Here is a 24,260-nt window from a genome sequence, read left to right as displayed (position 1 = left end):
CCAAATAACTTTTAGCCTAACCTTTTAACTATTCAATCTAACAATCAACCTTTCTGAGAAAGATGTTAAAAAAGTCAGTTTGATCAACACAAATAAAACGACCTGATCAAATGGTGGCACCTCTTTTTAATATTCACCTGGTCCCACAAGGTGTGACCTTAATGTGCAGAGGTTGGTCATGGTAACAGAGTTTACACTACCCTCTACTGGCAGGACATGAAATCTTCTGCTTCAAAGGAAATCCAACGGCTCTGATAAAGAATTAAGCATCTGTGTGGTGCAAAGCCATTTTACTAAAAACAAAATACCCAAAATGTATGAATTATAGATTTTTACAGTCATCTTCCATACACAAAAACTAAGCTCAAAAATACAGACTTTGCCTTTGTTTTTACCTCCAACTACCAGGAATACAGACAAGCATAAACTACACAATTTCAAATATACAAAAAGATAGCAAACAGCTACAAGCACATACAGTATTTACAGCAAGGAGTGTCTTCTCTGGAGACCTTGAAGGAACACGGACCACATTCAGACACTAGGAAAAAGGTTCTGGTGGCAAAAAAAGTCTTAACACAAGTTTCTGCACCCCCAGTTGTTCACAGCAGTCCTTGGTGAACTGGATGTCCTGGTATTTATTAGTATCCCTCACAGTGGTTCAGCATTCTCTCCCCTCAGGTCCATCTTTCATCCAACATCTACCACCCCCCTCTGTGGAAGGGTGGGCACCCAAACCCTGGCCTCCCATTTCGGAAATGCCTCCCTTCTCCGTCATCCTCGCCCTCTGGTCCCATGGAAGGATGTCGATGGAAACGAGGAGGATAGGGCAAAGGCATTCTGAATCTCTCGGTTGCAAACATAGGTCCTCCAGGCATCATTTGTGGTGGCATGTGTGGCATGTTTGGAGGTGAGAGGAATGGAGGTAGATGAGGATTCGGCATGCCAGGAGGAGGCTGCAGAGGTGGCATGGGTGGTCTGTGACCATGCATGACTCCCGGGCCTGGCAGGGTCATTACCGGTGCTGCAGGAGACCCCAGCTGGTTGTCGGTACACACATCTGAGAGTGTTCCTATGTCCGCTTTAGAATCACTGGTGGACTCTAGAGGTTTTACAGTTCCTGCAGCAAAAGAGCATAAGATGATTTTTTATTGATTCCCAAAATGAACAGACCAGACAGCAAAAGTTTAAACAAGCAATATCTGGGTAAGAATAGTGACGACACCGCAGCAGAGACTGCACTCACATCTCCCCTTTAGATAGTTCAAACATCTACTATCTTACCTGGCGCCAAATTTGTATGGTCAAACTCTGTGGGGATGAAAGCAGCTCCTCCTGGAGGCATGGATGTAGGGGACAGCATGATGGGGCCAGGAAAAGCAAGTGGACTTCCGATCGGTGCTGCCTGTTCAACTGGTGGCACCTGGAAGACAAAGACACAAAATGGCATCATTATTAAAACTTAACTAAAACGAGCAAGAACTCCTTCTTGAGGCGGTGAACTGAAAGAAGAAACTGTATTAAAGCTTCTGATTTCACACAACATGAAGCACATTTCTTGATGGCACCCCATATGTATTTAATTTATATTCATCACATCTGATGAGGAAACAATCTCTGCGCATTTCTTCTTCCAAGAATTTTCAGTTGTGTCATATTCTGCATCTGAACTGTAGATTGAAACAAAACTGAAAAAAAATGAACAAAAATGGCATGCATACATCATGTCAAAGCACAAAACAATACAAGTGTGTTGTAAGATCAAAAAAGGAGGCAAACAAGTTGCAAGAATAATAACTGCAAGATTTGTATGGTAAAACCGCCTTATTCATTTGATATAATCTGCAACAACCTGTAGTGAGGTAACAGTAAAAACCTGATTATATTACAGTTTTACAGACAGGACCAACTGTCATTGGTCATCAATACACATTTCTTTTATATACTTGTTTCTTATCAACATATTTAACCCAACGAAATAACCTACTGTCAGAAATGTCGAGAAAAAAACAACACCTACAAAGAAACATCAAATTGATTTCTCTGAGAAGTGCATCCAAGATGTGTCTTGGCTTGAAGCTAAATGTAAGTACACCAAAATGTGGTGCAAAATATGTCACCTGCATCCACACACAGCAGACAAAACAGGTGTGTTTTTTACAGGCTAAAGAATTTCAATCAACCAGTATTTGATAAACACAAAAAGAGTACGGAGCGCACAAATGTGGCACAAACTATTGCTAACAAACGAGCTAGTAAAGCTGAAAAGTCCAGTTGCCCACTTGCTAAATGGTAAAACAAGCTAAACAAAGAATAATGGCAAGCTGTGTGTAATGTTTTTCTCGTAGCATTTCATACGGTTAAACATGCATGTGCTGTGCCTTCCTATGCTTTAATTGAAGGGGCTAGGTGTGAATGTCAGAGGTGCATATTCATATGAACTCGGCACATACATAATGCAGAGCATTGCACAAAAGATCAGCGGAGAGTTAAAAGTTGCAGTCTGATGAACTTGGGGTGCTGCTGAGTATGCCTCAATTTAAATAGTAAATACAAGCAATCCAGATTGTTACTCCAACATGAACGAGGTGGTTAAATTGTCTCGTACATTGTCTTTGAGCAGCGCAGCATGCGAGAGTGGGATCCCCCCATCTCAACATAATGAGAACCAAGTACAGGTCTCATCAGTCACAAACTCGTCTCTCAGGCCTGATTCACATACAGCTGTCAAAGATGACTACAGAGACATTTGATCCAAAGCCAGATGCTGACCTGTGGATAGAGAACGCTAATCTGAGACTCAACCAGAGACTGGAGACGCATCTTCATCGTCTACTATGCAGGAAGCTGAAGGCTCTTTATTGCACACATCACAGCATCAAATATCATGATTTACATACAGTGCAGAGACGTTAACAAATTAACCTCTGAAGAAGATGAGGGACCATACATGTGAGGATGTTTGCCATTACGGTGGCTAATTATGACTGGAAAGTTGGGAGTTTTAATTGGCGACTGCTGAGGGAGGCTGACACCTGAGGTACATTATTAAACCCAAAAGCCATTCACAAATCACCTCCCCGACAACGCTGGACAACTCACTTATTTCCTATAATACCCACAAACAAGTTAAAAGAAATTTAAATTTCTTGTCCCCTAAAAACATACCTGTAAGTGAGCGCTGTGCCCTCTCATATACTCTTTGACAAACAAAACATACACAATGAACTGAAGTGAGACGGACCACCACCAAGCTGCCACTAACTTTAACGGGTTTAAATGTTTTGAGATATGTATCCTGCTGACCAACAAACTAGCCATGAACAAAAGCCTCAGCTCTATGATGGAGGTCAAGGGCTCCTGTCTGTGATCAGTGTTCAAGGTATCACTGAACGACCAAACACAAACACTTTATAAGCTACATTGCACAGGCCTACCAATTACTTCCTTTTATCAATGAAATAACTGTCTTGAATATTTCTATTGATGCACATACACAATATATATAGCATGTTAATAATTACTTGAATACAGTTAAAAGTATTGATAAAGCTCGAAGAAATGCAGTCATTTTCTTCGCAGGCCTAGCTGACATTATTCTAATTATTCTACAGCAGAGAACTCAAGGTTTATGCACATATCTGACAGTGACTTCATAAGAATAGTTCATGGTAATATGAAAGAGCATCAAACACATACCTTTTATAATGAACAGATAAAATAATCTATAAATGAGAAGTGTTTCCCAAATAAAGGTTACACTGTGGTTATGAAATAAAAGTTAGTCAGCATGACTAAAGTTAGTTAAGACTTTACTGTGAAATTATATCAAACATTTTAAATATTAACTGGATCAAGTTCAATTGTGAAAGTCAGAATACAGTACAATTATTCATCCCCCTAGATGGAAATCATGTGTCATGTATTCAACCTACAACCCTAAATCTATTTTGAACACAAATTGCATTTCTCTCAATGAATGCATGATAACTGCTGGTCAGAGTCACTGAGCCCATCAAGCTAAACCTCCTACCAGATGCTGCAGGGTGATAAACTTGAGGTTCTGCCTTAGCATTCTCTCCTTCGTTCCAAAGCTGGACAGAGCTGCACAGAGCAAGTCTAGCTTTAAATCTTGTTATAGATACAAACTGCAGTATGGTGCAGTGTGACTGTCTGAGCTCGCAGTGCAAAAAATCGGGACAACAAATGCACAAAAATATCTTTTGATTCATGTGTTCAAAAAAAAAAAGCACGAACTACAGATTTGTCACATGTCTGCAGGTCAAAAAAAATATGTCATTTCTTAGATGGAAAGCACTTCAACTAATTTTAATCATGTCGTGGGAGGGGATGATAGAAGGCTTCCTGCACAGATGAGTCACAAAATTAATCATTAATCATAAATTCATTGCTTTTCACAATGCTACAGGTCTGAAAGGTCAGATCATTCAGAAATAACTATATACATTAAAGCCAGTGTAGGCAACTTTCAGAAGTGGTTTTATAACATCTGGTGGAAATCAAATTTCATGTGGACTATTATAAATAAACCAAATGCTCTGAGAAAATGTTCTGGTGACTGAAACTATTCTTTAATAAATTATTGCCCCATCAATACTGAACCCGAATTTTGACACCAAGTCAGGAGGTGTGTCTATTCCCTGTCTGACATGCATGTACACACATCAAACGAATATTCTACCCTGCAAACTGAAAAGGTATATTTGACTTTGTTTAAGTATAAATTCAAATAATTCAAGTGAGAAAAAACACAAATACACATTACTTGGGCTGGAACAAAAATAAAAGGCACTACATATACTGCTAGAACATGCTTAGTTTGGCATCCTCAACTGGCATAATATATATATATATATATATATAAGGATTGTCTATATTTTCTGCAAATCAAGCATATGCCATCATACCAATTCGACAGAGGATGCTATAAATAACAGAAACATTACACACAAAGTGGTAATGTTGTCTTTTGTCCCACATTATAAGATGTGTGAATGAGCAAAAACAGGAACAGACACACAATATACTTACTTTGTATTTCAAGAGAGAATATGGGGAGTTCCCAGTTATTTCAATAAGCTTTTTTTTCTGAAAACACCTAGTGGCCATCAGAAGAACTGCAGAAAAAGGTACATCTGCACTGGATTCAGAATTTCACAGAGGGTGGCTATTGCTTGATTCATCAGGAGCCAAACTCAGATCAGTAAGTCAACTACTTCTAACAGATGAAGCATTGCCATCTTGACTGGTTAGAAAAAACAGTTTTTTTTGGTTGTTTTTTGTAAACACAACTTTAAAAAACAGCCTAAAGAAGCACTGTTTCACACAGCAGACAAAGATTGGACTTTACTTCTTATTTGACTGTTAATCTCACTCCACAATGTAGTGATGCTAAATCACCAGGTTTTCATCCTGATAATTTATCTATCTTTGCTTAAATGCCTAACACTGGGTAGTGGTGTGCATTTCTGTATGCCATAATGTCAGTACTGATACTGCCATTAGGGGGCAGCAAAGTCAGACATTTTCAAATCCTCCATATAGTGGCTTTAAGTTAACCACTTGTACATTCTTGAACCTAATGTGAATGGAAGAAGCACTGAAGAAACGAGTGCATTTGTTTTTAGCTTTGCATTCATTTTTCTAAAGTTCTCACATTTTTAGTAATAAATAACAATAGCCGGATAGATGAGATACAAAGCCAAGACAAACTGTTTACCTAATGGCAAAGCAAACAAAGCTCTAACACAGAACTATTTCAGATCATTACCTGTAAATACATATATATTATAGAGCATAACTGAGCTACCTGCAAGAATAAAGTCAAACACAGAAGGAACATAATGACAGATATTAAATGAGCATGCTCTTAATGCTGTTTAACACTTATTCAGATACTATTGAAGGAGAGAAAAATGGTTCATAAGAATAACAGCCCTGATGCAGTCAGTACTCTGGGGGTAGCAACAGGGGGGTCTGCTGTTACTCTGGTATTTCACTCCATCAGCAGAAAATACGGGATGTCTGCTGCTCCATTTTTCCTGCAGGTAAATTCCACTTGGGAAACCCCACGAGGCAGACAGGAGGGCACTAGATCTTTGATCAAGACTCGTGTCCCTGACAGGTATCATCCCAGAGCTTTCACACTTGTCCATATAATTCCTTTGTTCTTGGTTTATACCTGCTAGTTATAAGACATGTGAAGACGACAGTGATGCGTCATTATCTGCTTTTCACGTCTTGTAAGTATACATAAATTGGCCTTGACATCTTTCATTATTCATGATTAAAAATAAATGCCATGGAAAAATTCAAAAGTCCATTTTATGATGAATGAACCGGTCATTACCTTCCAACCAGTCCACAGTATCATCCATGAGTGGGAATCCCAAAATCCAAAGATCATTTCTATAACACTCACCTTTGTGAGGCCTCATGTGAGTCTGATGTTCTCCACACATGGATCTAGACCACTGTTGGACTACTTGATGTAACTGAAGAATTTCCCCTCTTTCCTTGAAATGTCACTTCACTTGAACACGACTGAAAGGAGAAGATCGCTGAGATTTTACATTATAATCCATGTTAATGACTGAGCTACGTGAAGCTATTCGGTGTACGTGAGAATGCTCCAGAGGTCTGAGGGTCAGACCTATGATGTCTACAACATGTAGAATATTGAGCTTTTTTATGCATAAAGGTTAATAATAATAAAGGACAGAGAGCAGCACACTGTTTTACAACACCATTCTGAATCTCTCATCTCTCTCACTCACATTCACAAATACTTTATTTCTATCCTAAGCAAAGGCTCCAGTAAGCTAAATATGCAAAACCTTCATGAAAACCCACATCCAAAACCAAACGTGTAATTACTATTATTTAGACTCGCTTTAGTTCAAACATAAACTAATTCATACAGAGCACAACTTCAAGTGATTTGAAACATTTAGAAAATTACATTTTTCAAACAAAACCTTTTTAAATAACTCTTTGAACTCACATCCATCTAAAAACTCATGGGAGGAGACTTTGCAATTTGTCATCACAATTCTGCAGTCATTTGTTAGAAACATTGAAAATGCAATTTTGATGATTTCCATAAATTGTAAAAACTACGAACACTTAAAACTTTAAAACCGACAGCTAGATCAAAAAACCTTCTTTTTTTTAATGATACAGGGTTTTTCACAAATCAAGTGTGAAAAGGATAGTGAGCATTTAGGTCTAATTTATGCAGTTACAGAAGTGATAGTAAATTACATGTTTGCAATGTTCTTTGATTAATAGTTTGTTGCTGACTATAGCCTGTTTTTGGCAGTTTTGTTAGAAGGCCACTTTTAATTCATGTATGCTATTTTGTTTCATGATTTGTTTTTCTATTTACTATCATATTGTGTGGAAAAGAGGCTCCCAAAAGCCCAAAACTGTTATCAAAAGAAGTGGCAGGCCATTTGATTACAGAGGTTCACATTTAGAAATGTGTTCACTGTGTAAACAGCTCAAAATACATCTTTGCAATCTTCCCAGTTGAGGAAATGGCTTATTGTGTCCACTTCACTTTATTCCAAGGGCTGCCATAACATTTTTTGTTATACATTTCCCAACTCTGCTACCACCCTGTCTCATTAAGCCCCCAAAAATTAATTTGAAAGAAGTAATGTTATAAAATTCTAACCTTCCTCCTCCACACCAGAACCAAACACTGGTGATATTAGCCATCTGTCAGAAGACTCTGCAACATACGAAGTTACAGACAGTATGGAAGATTAGAGGTCATTCACTTGACCTTGCAGTGAAGAGCTCCATTTTGGTAGCAAACTAATCACAGGACACTTTTACAAAGCTCATCTGAGCATCCTGATGAATTCTGAGCTGAAAATATTGAATATAGGAGAAGTCGCATGCTGATCGTTTCATTTTTTTCCCTTTTTGTTTCTTTTAAAGCTACTGTGAGTATGTTGCAACCCCACTGTATTAAGCAGACTTTGAACAGTTCAATTCATCTGCAAATTTAATTGCATAATTAAATCTGGCACCGTTTATCCATGTGCCTCTTTCTTGCCACTTTTTCTTCCTCAACCACGTCTCTCCTCCTCTCTGCTGCACTAGCAGATGGCCAACAGAGGAACTCCATCCTTTTAGCACAACACACACTAGCCACATCACATTAGTCCACATGCATCATTTGATGCCCGTTCCACCAACCAAACATGGCGTAAAGACAGAGGAGCCAGTCAAAGTACAGTTGATGAGATGTGCCGATCCAGGGAGCAAATGTGACGAAATTGCAGCTTTTTTGGAGAGTTGACGCGCAATGATGTTGGCAAAAAAGGACAGAACTGTGCCCTGACCTGTACATTTGTACCAAGACACCCGCAGAGTGTGTGTGTTATTTCGTAGATACAAACATACAATAGAATGGGTGTGAAGATGCACATCATACAATGCAGACTAAGCAAACGTTCGTGTCACTGGGCCAAACAAAGCTAGAGCTAGCTTTTAATTTGGACAGGATAATGTTATAAGTAGCAATATAACAGAAAAAAAGGGTTTAACCTAAGTTTGCATCACTATCCGAGTGTCCAAACTTTGTCAAGTAATCCTAAGTACAGGTTTGTGCAGAAAGATGACCAAACATTTATGCTGATGTGTTCCCACAGAAATAAAAAAAAAAAAACGTTTTACAATCGACGCAACTCATGTGGATGCGTCTTTTATCCAAAATGACGAATTCACCAAACGGTGATAAGTTTGCAGGGATTGAAAGTGGTCAGCTTGAGAAGAGGAACTGTGGTACTGAAATAAAAGTGGTACTGATTCAGAAGGCGCACAAGTGCAGATATCTGTAAAAACCTATAATGCACAGAATCAGAGGCAAATTTAGAAGGGGGGGGGGGTCTCATCAACTATTAATTGGACAGAAAATATGGTCTCTCTTTGCTACACACAAACATCAAGAAGAGTGAATGCATCTCATCCTCCTGAAGGTGTCCTGATGAAATACTGTTACTTATAATGGCTGGCCAGATGTGGCTTTCACTTCCAGGAGATGCAAATGTTTGAAATGTCTTCAAAACAGCAACAAGCTTTTTGTCAAGATGAATCTTTAATCATTAGCTTCCAGGTCTATTTTATATTATTTAGTATAACGTGACCTTAAAATGGCTGAGAGTGTAAACGTGAGCATGCAGTTTACTGGTGCTATGGTGCAAGTTATTTTTTGCATATATTTGAGGCAAATTTAAAAACAAAAACGCACATCATGCAAGAGTACCTGGCAATTATGAATTTTCCTTTCCTTTTTAAATGCAGGTCTAAGCTCTACCTATTCAAAGCAGAGAACACAGCACAAGTGTTTAGACCCATAAAGAAGTTTACTTTTCACAATAACTCAAATTAAAGTCCCTTTGACTGCATGTTGGTCAATAGAGAACAAACATGCCTTGGTTTGGGAGGTGTCTCACACTTAAGTATCCAACTAATGCTAACTAATTGCCCCTAATTTGCATCTGGTCAGAATGCCACTGTTATGGAAGTGCTACCCTAAGAATAACGAGGGTAAACTCAGACAACTTTCACAGCTTAAAGGCCAAGTTTAGCCCCAAATGCAACACAGGTTATTGTGTGCAATATGATTTTTACACATTTGGACATACATCCCTATTTGGTCAATAATGATTCACTTTATCAATAAAAAGTCTTAATTTCAAGAGCCAACTTGTAACTTTGAATCTAAGTGTGCAGCTCTTTTCCATGAAAGGCAAGTAACGATTATAAATCTGACTGATTTATGTTGTGTTGTCTTTGGTACAAAGAGCACAAGATTTTTAAGGCAATTTTCTTCAAATATAAGGTCTAGGTGACATAATTTTATATTGTACTAGAAGTTTAATCATATAGATAAATCAAATTCATTCATGTCTGAAAAAAGGCAAGTGTAAAAACAGAATGTTGGGCATGGTCAGTTGTGGGTATTTGTTTTGTTGTTTACATGCCATCTGTTCAATACCAAGAAAAAGAATATAAAAGAAAAAACTATTGAGACAGAGGCAAGCATGTAAAATGGTTAATTCAGTAATAAATCAGTGCAATTAATGCACTGCAGTTAATTATTGCAAGATTAGATAAGCACACGATGGGTTATCTGAGATTCATTCATACCTCAGACTGTGAAGAGTAGTGTTGTTAAGGATTGTGGAGTTTTTCCCAACTAATTCTATCAATGGCACGCATTCCAGCTCCAAGTCCAAGCATAAAGAAAAGCGTGGATGGCTAACACTGAAACCTGCTGTATGTACTGTACGACATGGACAGTGGGTATAAAATAAGCTTAAATTCTGATCTACTTTTTAAATAAGCATTCTTGGGTGTGGCAGATGTGAGTGTGTGTTAATATTAAGTTGCCAGTCCAGACACCCTTTCCCGGACTCAGGCTTGATGGTTTGATTGGCAATATTCCCCTTGCCAAAAAACATGGCTAAACAATTCCAGGAATACTGTCCAGTTTTCAGCGCAACATTTAGAACAAGTTGCTAATGGTGTTGTCAGCTTACCTTGTCTCCCACTTGGACACTCTTCCTCCCAATCGGGCCTTTAAGTACCACCGGCAGCCAACAGTCAGATATTCTCAACCTCAAAACTTTAGAAAAACCTTTCTTCACAGTGGTGTGCAGTTTGGTAGTAGGTTGGTAATATGTATGTATTTGGTCATAGTAAGGTAGGTTACAGACAGCCCAGCTGGTTTTATTGAAGCTAGTTTGTTTACCATTTATTCAGCGTGTGGTTCAAATTAGTTAACATTTTAACAAAAACTGCGAATTAAAACTTCGACTTCACATTGGATGACCAAATGAACTGCCAAACATATTTTATTTTGTTGCGTTAAGTTATTGCAAGCTCACAATCAGTTTGCATAATTATTTGTTTAGTGTTCACACCGAAAACCGCATGTGCAAACAAAACACACACACACTTTTCACCAAGAAGCTGATTTATGTTTTCAGCAATTTTAAAGATTTTTGTTGCCCTTCAACCACTGGTGTATGGTTAGGAAAACATTCTGTAATTCGATGTGAAAATCAATCTTTTTGTAAGCAATAACAACAATGATAACTTTGCCAAAGCCAGACATTCTTGATAAGCCTAGTTACTGAAAAGAGAGAAAGGATAACAGAAATTCCTCCCCCTACACATACCACAGTAGGTTTTTTTTGTAATTCCCACACTTTATTTGAATAAGTTATACTACATAGTACAAGGTTACTGAGTGAAGATGCAAATATTGTGCAAAGAAAAAGGAGAAACCGATGAATAAGCATTGGAATTCATGCTTATCAGCAGAGGAGCTTATCTGAATTGTGTTGAAGTGTATTGTGATTCAGAGGCGAAAAAATAAGTGCATTTTTTTTGCTTATTTGGTAACTCTTGAGAAAACCCTTACAATGAAAGAAAGACATGAGTGACATGTTGACAACCCCTACTAAAGGATGAATAATCTCATATTCATTTACGACAGAAACATGAAAATCTCTCTTTTTATAAAACAGTTTAATGATCAGTTTTATCACATCCCACATCTATTGTACATACTGTAACTGAGAAGGTTTTCTAAAAAGGTTGTGAACTGCAAACGTTATGGTTTGTCTGACCTCTTTGAGAAACTTTCAAGACAAGCTCGGTGTTCAACGCTAAGTCAAGACTACACAATGAGAAGAACTGAGTGCTCCCGAACTCGCTTTAAAGTTGAGTTGCTCAAAGCTCCAACATTTTTAGTCCGAGCATCAAAGGGCAACAATTTTAAGAGGTCGGTTTTTACTTTATAATGTTTTTTCTCTGCAGGGTCAGGTGGAACAATGAATACCTCTGCCACTGGCTGAATCTATCCAATTTATAATATATCATAACCAAAAAAAAGCCCTGATATTTCAGCCTCATCAGCATTCAAGGTATTAAATATGAGACAAATAATGAACCTCCATATTAAATGTTCCACAGTCATACTTCAGTTGTGTAGTGGTGACACATGGAGCTCATAAGCCCACATTCACACATACACATTAACCCAAACTTACCAACAAATTAGTCTGTTGGCCAGCATTTAGCCAACAGGTAGTTTTGCATCCCTTTTTCACAAAGTCTGCTGTTGCTGCTGGCCTTGAGATCAGCAGCCTATTTCATCGTGGCCTAGCACAAACCAGACTAGATAGCATAAATAAATTGCAGTGAGAAAGTGTAGATGCCATCAGTACTAACCATGCCTACTGGTAATAGCACCACTACTGACTAAAGCCGAAAACACACTGCCGCCGCAGCACGTCATTTGACATCCAGTGAGTGCCGCCCCTGGCACCAATATGAAGAACTGCACTGCAATGCAACAACAGGAGGCGCACACACAGCACAGGACAACGAAATGCCGTAACAGAGCTATACATATGTGTACAGGGAAGCCGCACCTCCATGTATATCATGGCAGGAGGTCAACCCACAATTAAAAACCTCATAACTTGAAATTCAGTCGGAGTGTCTACAAATGTTTTGGTTTGTTAAAAATTCCAGACATGTATTTATGGTACAGGATACTTGGTTAAATTTAAAATGAAGGATTTCATGCCAGGATGCTTTATCTTATGTAGATAATAACAAGGAAAGTTCTATAATATTTAAGATATGAAGTTTCCCCAATGTAATTAGTTACAGGGAGTGTTCAGAAAAGATTTAAGCAAACAACACTTAAACAATGAATCCTTTTGTTAGGAGATGTCTGCTAATAGACCCTAGTTGTGGAGCTATGCAGCATCTCATGTTTGTTTGTGCAAATCATTCATAAGACAACAAAAACACTTTACACATGTATACAGTATGATCAATATCGATTTGGTCATTTGAAGAATATATGTTTGTTTTCTAAAGCAAGAGGGGTTATGTCTCTGCAATTTACCATTCCAGGCAAATAAGGAAAATGTTTGTCTGAAAACATGTGCATGCGGCGGCGGTGTCTTTTGACCTTTACAAGCAACATTTAATTTGTGTTCTTTGACTGGACTTTGCCTACCAGTTTCTTAACCTGACAACACTCCATTTTTAATCTATTTTGGCTCCCATGCTGAGTGTCTTTGTTTGATATGTCATCAAAGTTTAGTCAGTTTAACTACTGGTGAATTTCACCAATACATACGATAGCAGAAGCAGCAGTAACTTTACTACGGTTACTCATGGCCTAAAATGCGTTGGGTAACAATTTACAGGGAAACAATGAACTAGGTTTAAGAACGCTATTCTAATAGACACTTTTCAGCCAATCAGGACAAGGTATTTGCCCTGTCCCATGGCCAAAGTCCTCATAAAAGCCTTCTGAAACTAAGTAAGCCGTAGAAAGATGTCATGAGTACACCTTGGTTTTCAGAGTATTTCTCACTAAATAGGATAGTCTCATGTGCAGTATTTCAGTATTTCATGCCGCAGTACATCCTACTGCACGGTATATTTCTGATTTGATTTAGAAGATATGGTCATTCACCTGGATAATTTCTTTAAATTTTAACTCGCAGTGACTTGATTGTTGAAGAGAAAAAGAAAGGGTGGTTCAGATAAGCTCCACTACTCATAGGCAACAATGATTTATTTTACTTACATCATTCACAAGAAAGATTGTGAAGTCAGCCTCCAACACCAGAGCCATTAAACCAATACAATAACAGAAGACGCAATATTCAAAGAAGCTGTTTAAAGACTGTATTATCATTACCTGAATGTGAGCAGTGATGGATCCATCTGCTGGTACACTGTGCAGCGCTCCGTTCACTGCTGCCAGCTTACTGAGGTTCATGGCATTATTCCACTCTGTGTACAATGAAAAATACAATGACAACATAAGGGAAATGTTTTCTGATAGTTTGCAGTTGATGAATCTTGCCAAGCTAAAGGACTAGTTCAGTGTACCTGGATGTAGCGTCTCTGAGTCCAGCATACCCCCTTCCCGATAGCTCTCCAACTCCTCAACTTTGACTTTGCTCCAGGGGATGTAGGTAACTCCACGCTCGACATCCCAGAACTTTTTGTGCGCTGATTTTATACCTTTGTTCAAAGCCCAAGCAATCTAGGAAAGAATGACATTAGCTATAATCATGAAGTTACAAATCAATACTAAAATAAGTTATAGAGAACCAATATAAAACTAAAATAAAAGCAATCTCCGAGAGAGTTTTCGTACCTTAACAGGTTTCTGATTGACTTTGTATAACCCCCTACTTAGTTTGTTCAGGGCTGTATAGGCATCTTGTCTGTGAACCATAACAATATAAGCACAACCCCTCGGAGGAATCATCTGGACAGAGAGAAAGCAAAAGGAAATGGTGAAATACTTGATTACATTATCTTAACATTATAGAGGATTACAAGTATCTTTGATGTGAATTGTCCAAACTTACATTGATGGATTCAATCTGCCCAAACTCTTCTAAAAGGGACATCACGTCAGACTGCTGAGTTTTCTTGTCTAGTTGTCCAACCCAAAGTGTAGTGCTGCAAACTAAAAGAAAAATGATATCAGCAACTGTTTGGAGGATGGAAGACATTTAGGTTGCGTTCATCTTCACAAGTTTCTTAAATGTGAAGGCTATCTATCTTACTTTCTTTTTTTTGTTAAATTTTACTGCCATATGTTTCTGAAGCAGGGTTTAAAAGTTATGTATCCACAATCGCTGTATTGCCTATAGCAGAATGGCGGTCGGCTCCCCAGTTTGGAGAAGGAGAGAGTAGTACTAGCACAGTGTAATGTATTGCTGTGCAAGTGGTCAGCAGCAAAACATATGTTACCCACCTACAAGAAGTCACCATCTAAAATAATCAATTTCAATTAACCTGATAATGAATATTTAAGGTGGGCCTTCTATCAGGTGCCTTGGTGACAGTACTCCTGTCTGCGTCCCCAGACTGGGACTATGCCAGCTGCCATCTACTGTAAATACTGACGGTTGATAAATACCTCATACCAGCCCAAATGACCAGTAATACAAATTAATTATGCTTTCTGTTGCACAAGGAATTAAAATCCATTAAATAAGCCATCTCAGAGACATAATGCAGGTTGAGCTTATTAAACCATCAAACAAGATGATCAAAGTTTATCAATGAAAATATAAGTGAGACATCAGTTTGGGTTCTGGTAGTTTTGACTAGCACTTCTGTTTGTTTGATAATTTTTTGTTGCCATCCTCTATAGATAAACAGTAATGTAGTTTCACATTACTATAATTACCTCTTGTAAAATCTAAGTGACTGCCTTATCTAACCCTGTGGCTACCTTATCTAACCCTGTCCACAGGGTTAGATAAGGTAGATACTGTACTGTGGCTGCGACTATCATGTATCATGATTCCAGCAGTTCTGTGTACAGTAAATATTAAAAATGACATTCACAGGTTTGTTTCTGTTGTGGTACATACCACTGAGAGTCTGGCTCTTAATGCTGGGAAGACCTTTCTGTCTGCGCTCGCCGTTCTCTCTTTCATTTCTGTCCTGAGAATGAGAACGTGATTTCCAGGACCATTCTCTGGAGCGAGAACGAGAGCGTCGATGCCTCGACCTTCTTGAATGGGATGAAGATCTTGATCTTCTTCTCCTGGGAGATCTGAAACACAAAGATTGAACCTGCTGAGCATGGTGTGATCAAATAATGCAATTCCTAAGAGGAAAGTTATCTCCTTCACCATCAGCTGAGTAGGAAATGATAACATGAACACAGAGTTCTGGGAATCCTAATTGCTCTGCACTCTCTTGCGTGTAAACTGCCTTTCAGGATTCATTGACTACCACAACAGATCAAAAAATAATTTCTTTACCCACAACAACATTGGCAGTAGTTACAAAATAGACTTTGGCAAGCGTAACATCACCAGATAAAAACTATGACAAATTATTTGTATCTGAAACCATCTAACTGAAATCCACAGCACTAAAGACTCTCATCTGTGATGAGCACAGCCTCTTACCTGGAACCAGATCTGGATCTTGATCTCCTGCCATAGCCTCTGTGTCTGCCCTCCCGCCTCATTGTTGAGTATTCTCTTGAATTCTCCTGAGATAACGATGACATGACAATATTATTCAGGAGGCTAGTGATCGTGAAGTCTACACACAAAGAGAATCGCAACTTGTTAAATTAAAAATATTTCATTAGAATTAAAAATTAATACAACAAAGTAGCTAGCTGTACTTAAACGAGGCTGTTTGGTTGGCAGCTGGCTCTTATGGAAAGCTCTGAAAATAATGAGCAGACAGTTCTAAGTCCCAATTTTCACACCCTGGGTCTCAAATTCAATTGTGGCATAAGACAGAAACTGTGCTGCCAATTTGGGTAACTATGGCATTGTCTTGGTTCAGCTGTAATGAGGAAAATCTTACAGAAAAAAAGTTGACATTCAAATGCAAATACTGTGAAACTTGAGCCTTTTAAAATTAAGTATTTTTCTCATAGAGGAGACATTGAATCAGATGAAACTAAAATGGGTGTGAAGATTTACCCGTGATTGTGTATAAGTCTCATTTATAGAACAGTATCCATCTGGCACCATATGATGTTCATTATGACTCATTGCTCCGCCGTGCTGAAGAACGAAGAACAAAGAAACAGCCACAGGAGATAGTTAAAAAACAGACACAACTGTACAGTCTAACTGTCTGCAGCTCCCCACAGTTGATCCTTTACAAAATCCAAACTTAACATTTAAAGCATTTGTCATTTTTATTATGATTTTGGCTTGACATCTCTGAGGACCAGTGTGAAAAGAGCTGCTTAACTGTTGCTTGAAACAATTTGTGGACATCAAGCTCATCTTGTACTTAAGAGTTGCTATACTTGAGTGTGAGTTATAGTATAATTCAGTTATAACTGGGTACCTGTATGCCACCAGTCTGTCCCATCATATGTGGATGAACATTGTCTGTGTTGGGCATCTGACCAGGAAACTGGCTAAACACGTGTTCAGGAATACCTCTGTCATGACAAAATATACAGATAGTGAGTCTAGGTATTACAAACCTACAAACATTATATAAAATTAAAAGCAAATTATACCAAAACAGTTGTAACTGTATGCATTTTTCACAGCAGATATTTTGGCTCGTCATAACAAGCACAGATGTGGTGTATACATTAACAAGGTCTGTATTCATATTGGGATTCCAGGTTTGACAACCTTGATTTTTGTGCAGGCCCAGTGGTATAGCTACATAGAACTACTAACAACTTTTCATTGTCAATTAATCTGTAGATTATTTTCTTGATTAATCTCATTACTTGTTTGGTCTATACAATGTCAGAAAATGGTTTAAAACATCACTCAGTATTTCTCAAAGCCCAAGATGACATCCTCACATGTTCTGTTTTGTCCAAAACCCAAAGATATTCAGTTTACTGTCACAGAGGAGTGAAGAAACCAGAAAATGTTTATCACATTTGAGAAGGAAGAGAATTTATACTTTTCCATAAAAATTATTCAAGCCAATCAATTATCAATTCATTATCTATTTAATAGTTCACAACTTGTCAATTAATTGTTGTTGCTGTAATGTTGATATAACTAAATAATACATATTTTTTTTCTTAGTTCTTAGTTTCACCTGTGCTTTTAACGATGTAACAAGTCAATATCTGCAGTGAAATGGGCCCATTACCACCAACTGATTTCCATCCACTTGTTTTATGCACATGTTGAATATGTATATAACACAACTGGAATGGGGGAAAAAAAGGTTCATTGCGATGGCACAAAATGTGTAACCTGGCACAAAACACATAAATTATGACACAGTGGGTGTTGTTTTGCTTAATCATCCCTCTGACCATCCTCTTACAAAGGTCCCTTTAAGACATGGTTTAGGCTTAGAATAATAGTGTCTGATATGGTCTTTTCACAAAAGAACTTCAATTACCGAGTCTCTCATGGAAAATTCCAGAATCTGAATATGTAAAATACTGATCATCTCACACATTCACAACACAACTTCACTCCAAGTCCATTTTCAGTGTCATTTACACCATACTCATTGACACTGGGTTTGAAAATAAGGCCAATTTTCCAGGTCTCTCCCACCAACTTGGCCACTGTCCACCACATACGCCTTACATTTAGACAAATGTACACACACTGAATCTTAAAATCAATTCTGGGCAACTACTTGCTTTAAAATGTCAGAGCAAGTAATTAGGTTAGATTAGGTTAACAACTTTTAAAGGCATACAATTTCAGCAGGCAACAATTGGTAGGAGAGGGTGATTAGAAAAATGGATGGGATAGTAAAACAGTCATTAGCGGAGCATGTTTCTGTGCCTCTTGTGCATGCTTTTGTTTGGCTGATTTGTCACTTTTCCCTCAGTGTGATACACCAAAATCTGTGTGGCAAAGTTTAGAAAAGCATGACTGACTGATGCTTCTTCTTCTCCTCTCGCCCTGCATAGGCCGTTGTACCGTTAAGAGATAGCTGCATATTTCCTCATTTAAAACAACAGCAAATAAACAATCTCATTTTCCCCACACATGCTGGACATCAACAGCAGCACAGGTTTCTCCCACTCTGTAAACATTAACAGCTAACCCACTAGCTAACAATTAACATTAAGTGATCAGCACAAGCAGTTGACCACTGTAGGCTGTAAGTATTCAAATATTTTATAGTTTGCAAGCATACTGCTGCATAGGGTTAGCTGACTACAAATGTACATAAGCGTTTATAAGTTTCTATCAGATCTGACATGCCACTTGTCAGTATACGGTATTAAGTAATATTCAAATTCCAGTCATGTTGACAGGTAAAATTCAAAAGGATGCCGTAAACTTACTAAAGACATGTTCAGGGCAAGTATTTCTTTCCCTGATGCTAAACTGTGAACAGTGTTACGAGTCAGTGTTTAACTCAGCATGTATTTGATGCACCTACCAGCCTGTATCTTAGATTGAAATCCAAGATTTGCATGTTTATATAGAAATAGTTTCTTTATGGATTATATTGATGCCAAATTGACAAAGAGTATCAAAACTTGATGCTTTGTATCTTGAGTTTCTCGAATAATGTGTTTCTCTGTATAATATCTCCTGTTTCTTTCAGTTACTGTGTGTCTACAGCAGGCATGTCAAACTGATTCCGTAAAGGGCCGTGTGGCTGCAGGTTTTTGTTCCAACCAAAGAGGAGCACACCATGCTGGAGTCAATTCATCAGCTGATCTCAGTCTTCAGCTGATAACTAAGTGATCCCTTGATGTTGATTGGTTGGTCTGGTGTGCTCGTCCTAGGTTGGAACAAAAACCTGCAGCCACACGGCCCTTTATGGAATCAGTTTGACATGCCTGGTCTACAGTGTATGTGATGCTAATATCATTTATACAAGCATGTGTTTTACAAAGTGGTGAACCTCGCCACATCCTTGCTTGTGAATAACTGACCCTTTCAAAGATGTTCCTCTCAAACCCAATCATGAAACTATCACCTGTTAACAATGAACCTGTTTACCTGTGGATTGTTTTTTGAGCATTCCACAACCTTCCAATTCTGTTGTTGCCCCTGTCTCAAATTGTTTACAATGTGTTGTTGGCATCAAATTCAGAATAAGCATATATTTACAAAAATCAATGAAGCTGATGAGGTAAAACACTAACTATATTGTCTTTGTACTGTTTTCAATTGAGTATATATCAAAAAATGAACACATTTTTGAGTGGAGGTTGTCAAAGTTGAAATGGCGTTATATACGGTATGCAACATGTTGTCAAGTCTCAATCTAAAAAAATATGCTGTGCTGTTGTTGTGCCTGCACTTTCATACCAAATTTACATGAATGTATCAGCATATACAAATTTTATGAAACTCACTGTGGCTGAACACTGCCTTCTTGAGCGGTTGTGTCCTCAGGTTCATCATCATAGTCAAATCGGTCAAGGAGTTTCTGAGGAAATATATATCATAAATAGACAGTATATATTACACCGTTAAGCAAATGGGAAAAGTAATTTGTATAGGACAGCGGGTAATGTTGTGACAGAGCTATGCCATTACCTCAGCTAAAGAGCTCTTCTTTTCTGTGTGTGCACTATAGAGCTGGGCCACAGGCATCTGGGGTGGGTTTGATATGTTGTTCGCGATGGTGGCTGCCAGAGTCTTATCTGCCTGCTGGAAGTTCTGGAGCATCCTCTGCAGCTAGAGGAGAGAGGAAGGATGCATTCAGAATTCAAACAATTCTTCACCTGAATTGATCCAGAACTGTTGGAGCACCAATTTACTACTTACCTCTTGACCATGAGGGGACTGAAACAGCTGAGCCACAGCAGCTAACGCATCTGGACTGGGTAGGTGGGGCACAGCAGGCACAACTGAGGCACTAGTCACAGGAGGCTGTGTTTCTGGTTGGGGGTCAGTGGGAACTGTTCAAATTCAAGAATAGGATTAACGTCTTTTCATAATACCATTCCATGCAGATCATCAAACAGTAGACAAATTATAAACTTTAATCTCAAGTAAAACTCAAGTGCATTGTTACAAACACTGCCCAAAGAGAATTTTATTCATTTCTCTACCTTCCAGTGCAGGGGCAGGTACAATGGCTCCATTTGCCATATCCATCAGAGGCTGAATGATATCCATGTCAAACACACCATTCTTCTGCCACAGGTTTAGTACACGAACAATTTTGCTCTGATTACGAAAAAAAACAAAACAACAGATATTAACAGATATTGAGATATTTCTTACTATCATTCATTGTAATTATATAAAATACTAAAAGCACATAAATAGGGCACCTTGTCATCCTCTGGGCAGCGGTAAAGGTTTTGAAAGGTATCTGTGAAGTTCTTTAAGAATCTGGGTCCAAACACATCCTTATCAACACCAAACTGATGTCGTGACTGTCGAACAATGGAATCAACCACATACAACCCGGGGACTTTTAATTCTGGCTTGCACTGAAAATAATAAAGACAAATAAATTTTGTTATGTCATGACAAATTGTATTTGTAAAGTTCACTTTGAACTCAAATATTTATAGTCTCTTATGTACAGTAAGGGGGTCTGTAGTACATACCTTCTTGATGAACTTTTCAACGATCTGGACAACATGTTTGTATAGCTAATAAAAGACAAAAAATAACATTAGTCACAGCATACTAGATAACATAATAATCAAGCAACATAAAACCAGTCAGTCAAATAAGCATTGCTTTTTCATCGCATCAAATGAAAGATTATCCTGCAATCTCTAAATTAGATTGTTTATCTGAAATTACATCTCAAAGTTCTACAAAATGGCTCATCATCCATTAAGTTCACACAAAAATCAAATTTGACCTGTCATGTTCAGGCCATTGATGTCTTCAAGATCACAACCCATAGGAGGGATAGGATTTGAAAAATAGTGAAGGCCTAAAAGGCTTATTCAGAATCTAAATTTTTACATCCTTTACTCACTCCCAATGCCTGGATTAAAACCACAAAAATAAAAAGTACAACTAACATGCCATGGAGAATAAAGATTTCAAAGGTTTCAGTCACAAGCTAATACAGTTAAGTTAAATGGAAAGAGTGCCATTTTAAAAACAGGCAAGATACTGAACCCCAAATTGCTCAGTGGCTGTCCAATGTGTGTGTGAATGGGTAAATGTGATGTGGTGTAAAGCACTTTGAGTGGTTGATAGACTGGAAAAGCGCTATATAAAATGCACCATATCTCCACTGTAGATTCAGTACATCCAAATACAAGGCTTTCCTTAAGTCCTCCTGAACTTTAGGAGGAACAGGGATAATTTCAACACCATTTTCACCCTGGGAGCAGATGTGGAGGTAGTGGAGAGCTACAAATACCTGGGAGTTCACCTTTCACGACAGCTACAGAGCAGACTTTTTGTTGAGGAAGCTTAGGTTTCCTAATGTGTGTAGCAAGATGTTGCAGATTTTTTACCAGTCTGCTGTTACAAGTGCAGCTTTCTTTGCAGCTATTTGTTGGGGTAGCAGCCCCAGAGCCAGTGACACTAAGAAACTAAATAAGCTGATAAAGATGGCTGGCTTCGTGCTGGGGACTGCTCTGGAGCACCTTGAGTTGAACACTTTACATCCCCTGTATAACATACTAATCAGAGAGCAGAGTGTTGTCAGTTGGAGGCTTCTTCAACTCTGCTGTAGTAAGGACCCCTATAGAAAGTCATTCCTGCCCACTGCAGTAGTGCTATACAATAACTCCCCTCTGCGCAAGGAGAGATGACTTATCTTTTGATGGACTTTGCACATTCAACTTTATTTTTCTAAGGGACTTTGCACATTCAACCGTAATTTGCACTGTGAGAGCTCTCTTACCTTAACTGCAATTTCCCTTAGGGGATCAAGAAAGAGCTCTATCTATCCATCTTCACCAAAACATTGATAAATATGTTTTATCATGTGTCAAAACCCATAATGGGTCAAATTACAAGTCACAATGCTTTGGGTATAATGACAGCAACATTCTAAAACTACTAATTCAAAAAGTCTAGGAGATTCCTACTTGCATTAATTATTTCATCCTTAATATAAAAATAAAACTAATACAGTTTTCACTTTACCTTGATAGCTTTGATGGCTGATTTTGTTACAGACATCATCTTAGCACGGGATATTGGAGGCTTCATGTCAATCATGGAGAACAACTGATTGGTTTTCAGAAAAGAATTACATCAGTTCATTTTAGGAGGAAAAACACATACAACAACATTAGAAAACATTAATATTATGCATTTAAAAAGGCAGCCTAGACACCACTAGAATACAGCAACACACAGCCATTTCCCACTAGCAGATACTAGAAAATTGCATATAAGCAAACAGTCTCTGAATTAACATACATAAATACTCTTACATATTCACAGATTATTTGACATGGGTAAATACAGATTGTTCCCATTCTCAAAAGACCTTTTTTTTTTTTTTTTTTACTGGAATTTCAACATGTCTTCTGCACAGACAATACAATTTTGATAGGATTCCTGTTCTTGCCTTTACTTGTGAGAAGTGAAGAAAACACCTACACTATTATATTCAGACATTTGTGATTGAGAGGAGTGGATTTCTGTCTATAAGGGTAATTTATACACAGTGTTGATTATCTCAGCCAACATACATATACGGATATGTAGGACAATTTTAACCTTTCCTGTAGCCTGGGCCTAAAATATATCAGGTGCTCAACTTCTACAAGAAAGAAATTGAAATCATATAAGTGTACACGGGTGTTGATTTTCTCGTGATCAGTTTTCTGGTTAAACATGGAATTAACACAAGTTCGTTATCTTGAGTCATGCATGGGGTTTGTCTTTGAATGCGTCATATAACACCTAAGTAAAATGTAACACTTCAAATGCACGACTCAACTATTCCATTAATATGGTCCCACCATTATATACACATAAGTTCAAAAACAAAGCGAGGCAAGGCGATAATACCTGTGTCCTCCGGTGTCAACAATAAAATAACACGGATTTACCAAATGTTATGCTTAATGGCGTAAGAATTGACGTGCGTTAATAGCTATGGACTATTAGTTAGATTGAACTTCTCAAAATAAGCAACGTTAGTCGATGGCATTGCTAACGTTACCTGGTGACTCCATGGTAACGCTAATTAGCTCGCATCTAACGACAGCTTTACTGCTAACATTACTCGTTCTACAGGAGTGCGTATAATGTTACAGAAGCTATTGCTACATTATATGTACATTTCTACTGACCTTTCATCGTGTCCTCAGTGGTACAAGTTAACAATTAGCTAGACACTCAAATTACAGGCCTCCAAGATTGACGTAAACTGTTACAAGCGTTGTACTCGACATAAGATAGAGGCTAACAGATCCAATCAAGACATGTTTACGACCACGTAAAACTGAACATACGTTTACACCCGAAATGAACAAACCAAGCTTATGCTCTTTCACATAATTACTATTAGCGAAATTTGCAAACAAATTAGCTAGCACTGACTCAGACCACTGGACATTAGTTAGCGTTAGCCGTCGGGTTTTGCTCTTCGGACTGGTGTAAAACACAACAAACTTTACCTCCGTGTTGAACGCGTTCACTGCATCCATGACGGTTTTTTTTCAGGCTGACGAACGTGTCTACTCTACCCAAGTATAACCATGTGGAGTTATATAGCTAACAATATAACCACCGACATTTAAAAGCTCTAATATGATCCTAACGCGGTCATATTGCTAGCCA

The 24,260-nt window shown here is 38.1% G+C and overlaps 1 protein-coding gene across 1 annotated transcript; it reads right to left on the bottom strand.

The window, feature by feature from the left end:
- Positions 1-118: 118 nt before the first annotated feature.
- LOC121609678 (SR-related and CTD-associated factor 4-like) lies at positions 119-24,260 on the bottom strand. Its single transcript, XM_041941364.1, has 18 exons — positions 24,098-24,260; positions 22,611-22,694; positions 21,101-21,145; positions 20,819-20,980; positions 20,594-20,711; positions 20,307-20,440; positions 20,076-20,216; positions 19,892-19,965; positions 16,924-17,020; positions 16,548-16,631; positions 16,017-16,102; positions 15,471-15,655; positions 14,454-14,554; positions 14,237-14,350; positions 13,966-14,122; positions 13,772-13,866; positions 1,285-1,423; positions 119-1,120 (listed from the first exon to the last, which is right to left on the bottom strand). The coding sequence occupies exons 1-18, from the start codon at positions 24,125-24,127 to the stop codon at positions 702-704; spliced, it is 2,265 nt and encodes a 754-aa protein (XP_041797298.1). The 5' UTR covers positions 24,128-24,260; the 3' UTR covers positions 119-701.

The sequence above is a fragment of the Chelmon rostratus genome, chromosome 7, assembly GCF_017976325.1.
Source record: "Chelmon rostratus isolate fCheRos1 chromosome 7, fCheRos1.pri, whole genome shotgun sequence".
Classification (NCBI taxonomy): domain Eukaryota; kingdom Metazoa; phylum Chordata; class Actinopteri; order Chaetodontiformes; family Chaetodontidae; genus Chelmon; species Chelmon rostratus.
This window is presented reverse-complemented; position numbering and strand designations above follow the sequence as displayed.